This window comes from Asparagus officinalis, chromosome 9 (genome assembly GCF_001876935.1).
Source record: "Asparagus officinalis chromosome 9, Aspof.V1, whole genome shotgun sequence".
In the NCBI taxonomy this organism is placed as follows: Eukaryota; Viridiplantae; Streptophyta; class Magnoliopsida; order Asparagales; family Asparagaceae; genus Asparagus; species Asparagus officinalis.
The window spans coordinates 10,340,256-10,345,019 of NC_033802.1; the positions used below are offsets into that span (position 1 = coordinate 10,340,256).

A 4,764-nucleotide genomic window follows, 5' to 3' on the forward strand; every position below is an offset into this window, starting at 1 on the left:
TATATAAAGCAATTTGTGGGCCTTCATGGGCTTCAGCTTCGTATCTCTTCGCTTCGGCTTCGAATCCACGCGGAAACAAATCCGCCTCATCACGTGGTTACGGAAGGGTGGCCCCCACTCACAGGTAAAAAGTTGCTGCCTTGTGACCAGGAGGTCACGGGTTCGAATCTCGAAAATAGCCTCTTCCCAAAGCGGGGTTAAGGCTGTGTACATCTGACCCTCCTCATAGCCCACAATGATGGGAGCCTCGTGCACTGGGCCATCCCCATAAGAGATCAACAGCAGGAACTGGTGACAGATAATTGAGGTGGTAAAAACTTATGTTACCAATTATTTTCACCCAGAGAACCACACATGCCTTGAGCAGCTTATAAAGGTCGAATAAACATTGTTCAATATTCCCAGTAACACAGAGAAACCTGAATTAAATACAATAATGCCACATAGAAGCAGAGCGTTCTTTAAGTGCACAGACGTTTCAGCTTAACCTGGATTACCATCAAAATTTTACTGGTATCATCCCCTCAACAACAACAACAACAACAACAACAAACACACAGTATCAAATTAGATAGTAAAGATGCATAATAGACATTGGCAATAGTAGTAGTATCATCCCTTCAATAAAAATTCTTGATCATTATTTGTACCTTCATTAACATTCCATCTGCTTGGTATTAAGATGTGCAGAATTTAAATTGAATTGCTCAGCGACAGACCAGCGATACTAACAACACTAGTAGTAACTCATTATAAACATAGCATACTAATAGAATGGGTATGGTCATGGAGAACAAGTCAAACTAAAGAAAGCTCTTCAAAAAAAATTTTTAAAGACTGGATCACTTATAAGTTATAACCAGTCATCAGACGGCAAATTAAACCTACGGTACAATACTGAATGTAAGCACAGGGTAGCAATGAGCAAGAAATAGCACTATATAAAATTATCGAAGGCAGCCAGTGGGTACACAATTACGATGTTGGTTATCCAATTTATCTTCATCCAAAAAATTATCAATCGTTCAAATTCTCTAGACAAGAAAACATTGTCGATATGGTTTAACTTTCAGCAAAGTCAGGTACATATGAGAGTCCTTCCACAGGTTACGAAGGGGATATTTATGAAACCATACCAGAATAGGTTCATGTTTTACCTGAAGAAAATATTCTAGAACTTCCTGCAAAAAAAAAAACATTTTCCTTTATGCTGGCAAATACCGAATTGTAAACCAATACTGGAAAGATTGAGTTACCAAACTTGAACCCAGACAAAGTGCAGTGGAACTTGCTTCATTCTTCACTGTAGGGGAAATTAGTATCAACTTGTAGGCGACAACAACAACAACAACAAATGATCTTTCATTCTTAGGAAAAAAAATTATTTCTTGCTTGTGTAGCATCTACTATATAACATACAATTCCTAAATTTTTTGAAATGAATCATCACCAGTAGCCGCCACAAGAGCATGAGCCCTTCTTGAAGTGATGGAACCGACTAGAGTCCCTCAGTATAATTTCATGCTCGATAATCATAGAAATAAATGTGATGGCACTGTGACAGTCACCACAGACACGCAGATTCTTTGTAATGCGAATGGGCATCCCGGGAGAGACAGTGAGAACGCCAAATGCAAGAGCAAGTTTCTCACTGTGCTCAGAAAGAAGGTAACTTTTCTCCTCATCATCAACATCATGCAACGCATAGTCAGTCTGCGGTACATATCCAAGGGCTTTAATTCGTTCAATCAAGGTTCGCAAGAGAGCATATATCTGCTCTGACTGTGGATGACTCCTATCTCCAACAAAGAAAGTAGTAGTGCCTTTCTTTCCTTGAATCCAGCTGCACCCTGGCCTCTTTTTGATTCCTGTCTTCTTCATTAAACATCTAACTTGTGCGACATCACGCCATCTCTGAGCATTGGCGTATATGTTGGATAGCAGCGTGTATGATCCATCATTATCTGACTCTAATTCCAATAGCTTTTCACTAGCATATTCACCAAGCTCCACTTTGGCATGAGTTCTACAGGCACTAAGCAAAGCAACCCAAACAACAGCAGTTGGCTTCATAGGCATGCTTTTTATCATCTCCCAAGCTTCATCCATACGACCAGCACGACCAAGCAAATCAACTGCACAAGCATAGTGTTCAGCACCAGCGACCACCCCATAATCCTTGTACATGTTGTTGAAATACTTAAGTCCTAGATCTACCATGCCTGAATGGCTACAAGCATATAACACAACGAGGAAGGTGATCCCATCAGGGACCAATCCAGCTTCTTGCATTGCCTCGAAAACAAGAATAGCATCATCACCATGGCCATGAACTCCGTATCCAGTCATCAAGGAAGTCCAAGAAACATCATTTTTTTGAGGCATCCCATCAAAGACACGTCTAGCTGCATCGATGTCACCACACTTGGAATACATGTCAATAAGGCAATTGGGCACGAATAACATTGGATATTCATATCGGTTGCGAATCACGTAAGCATGAATCTCTTTACCGAAACGAAGAACTGAGAGTCGAGCACAAGCCATCAGTGCACAAGAAATGGTAAATGCATTAGGAGCAACTGATATAGGATTGAGCAACATCTGTGAAAAGAGATGTAGGGCAAGATTGGCATCTCCATGCTGAGCATAGCCACCAATCATAACAGTCCAAGTAACAACATTCCTCTCCGCCATAGCTATGGAGTCAAATATTGAATTAGCTGCATCGAAACTCTTGCATTTTGAGTACATGTCAATAAGTGCATTTTGAACCATGAGATCTTCACCATTACCATCGTCATCGTCACATGACATTAAGCATCTCCTGAGAGCATGGCAGTGTGTTTCCTTCCCTTGAGAAAGTGCTCCAACTGAAGCACAAGCAGACAACAGAGAGATGATGGTGACAGCATTAGGTTCTGCCCTTGTCAATTGCATCTCTCGAAAGACACCGAGTGCTTCATGGCCATGGCCTCGCTGAGCATATCCAGCAATTACAGCACTCCATGTGACAACATTCAACTCTATATTCTCTTCCCGCATCTTTATAAATAGATCTAGAGCATCTTCAAAGTTACCATTTTGTGAATACCCGGTGACCATTGCATTCCAAGAGACCACATCTTTAACTTGCATTTGATCAAAAACTTTGACAGCATCCTCCATCATCCCACACTTTGCATACACATCAATAATCGCATTACCAACAAAAATATCTGAAGACTGGTCATTTCTAATAGCATGCCCATGAATCTCTCTAGCTTGACACAAAGCCCCCAACGAAGCACAAGCAGGAAGCACATTCACAAGGCTTATAACGTCTGACCTCCATGATCCATCCTTATCACTCACCGACCCTTTTGTCATCTGTCCAAAAAGTTCCAAAGCAAGCTTAGGGCAACCTCTCTTCACATAAGCAGACACCATAGAATTCCATGTCACAATATCATCTATCCCTCTCTGAGTAATTTCATCAAACATATGGCCAGCTTCCTCAGGAGCACAACATCGTGAATACATAGCCAACAATGCATTGCACACAAATACATTGGATTCAAACCCGCTACTACAAACAACACCATGAACTACAGTCCCTTGACTATACGAAGGCAACTTCCCACACGCCTCGAGAACAAAAGGGAAAGTGAAATGGTCGGGATTAGTCCCCAAACTTTTCATGCGACGACATAAGGTAAGAGCTTGATTAAGATGACCATGTTTGACATAGTGTCTAATGAGCAAATTCCAGCCGTACACGGGTGAAGGGGATATCCTCTCCAATACGAATTGGGCACCGGTAGGAGCATCGAGATTTATATAGGTGACTGCAATGCCCTTTCCTAATGATAATGACAGTAAAGAGAGAAGCCCTCTTGTTAAGAGTTGTTGGTGAATGCTTCGGGCTTGCGATAATGACTTGCATTCTCTTAATAAGGAGTCAAAATGCAGTAGTTCAGGGTTCGGGCAATGAGATGATATGGGTGTACCAGTAGAGAACAACCTTGTTGTTGCCTTTGCAATATGATGAAGCATTAAAGGAGGGATTTTGCATTGATGCTGTAAGTAACTGCAACAAGTAATTATCTAAAAAGATCACTGATGATTAAAATTTTGAGCAAATTCTCAAATGGGTCATCAAACATCACATCCAGTCAGCATAAAAACTCAAAATTGATCCCTGATTGTTCACTGTCTCCAATGACAGTAAAACAAATGAAAGCGAAGGTAGTAATAGAGAATTTTGGGGAGGAAGCGAAATAGCTCACCCTTTGAAGCTTGAAGTTATTTGTGTGAATGAATTTTATCGACTAAAACCCTAGCTTTAATTCTTAAACCCTCTGCATCATTTTGAACTGCAACGCTATGGAGTTTCTGGGTTGGGTTAGGTTTTAGATTGAGTCTACACGACAACTTGACCCAGGATGGGTTTTTATTGGGTTAATTAATTGGGGATAAACCCCCTGTCCTATAGACTAATGACGAATAGGCCCCAATGTAAGGGTGGTAAACGATCGAATCGAATGCTAAGATGTTCGTATTTTTATTTGTTTAAAATTATTAAATTCGAATGCGGACTCTAATATTCATGTATGGAGTTTTTTGAATTCGAACTTGAATGCTTGGTATTTGATAAATATTCATGAATATTCACGAATATTTTTCGAATATCAAAGTATATTTATTCTGTTAAAGAATTTTATTTTCAAATGGTATTTAAATTCATAAATAAAAATTATTTCTTTATTATATATATATATATAT

General features: G+C 40.0%; 1 protein-coding gene across 1 annotated transcript; it reads right to left on the reverse strand.

Moving 5' to 3' along the window:
* LOC109824467 (pentatricopeptide repeat-containing protein At5g16860) lies at nt 1,278–4,387 on the reverse strand. The gene is made up of 2 exons (XM_020391071.1): nt 4,269–4,387; nt 1,278–4,069 (listed from the first exon to the last, which is right to left on the reverse strand). Exon 2 carries the CDS (start codon nt 4,033–4,035, stop codon nt 1,447–1,449), a length of 2,589 nt encoding a protein of 862 aa, XP_020246660.1. The 5' UTR covers nt 4,036–4,069; nt 4,269–4,387; the 3' UTR covers nt 1,278–1,446.

Excerpts from the sequence above, each read along its gene's own strand:
- LOC109824467 (XM_020391071.1), bottom strand. The coding sequence starts at position 4,035 with ATGCTTCATCATATTGCAAAGGCAACAACAAGGTTGTTCTCTACTGGT.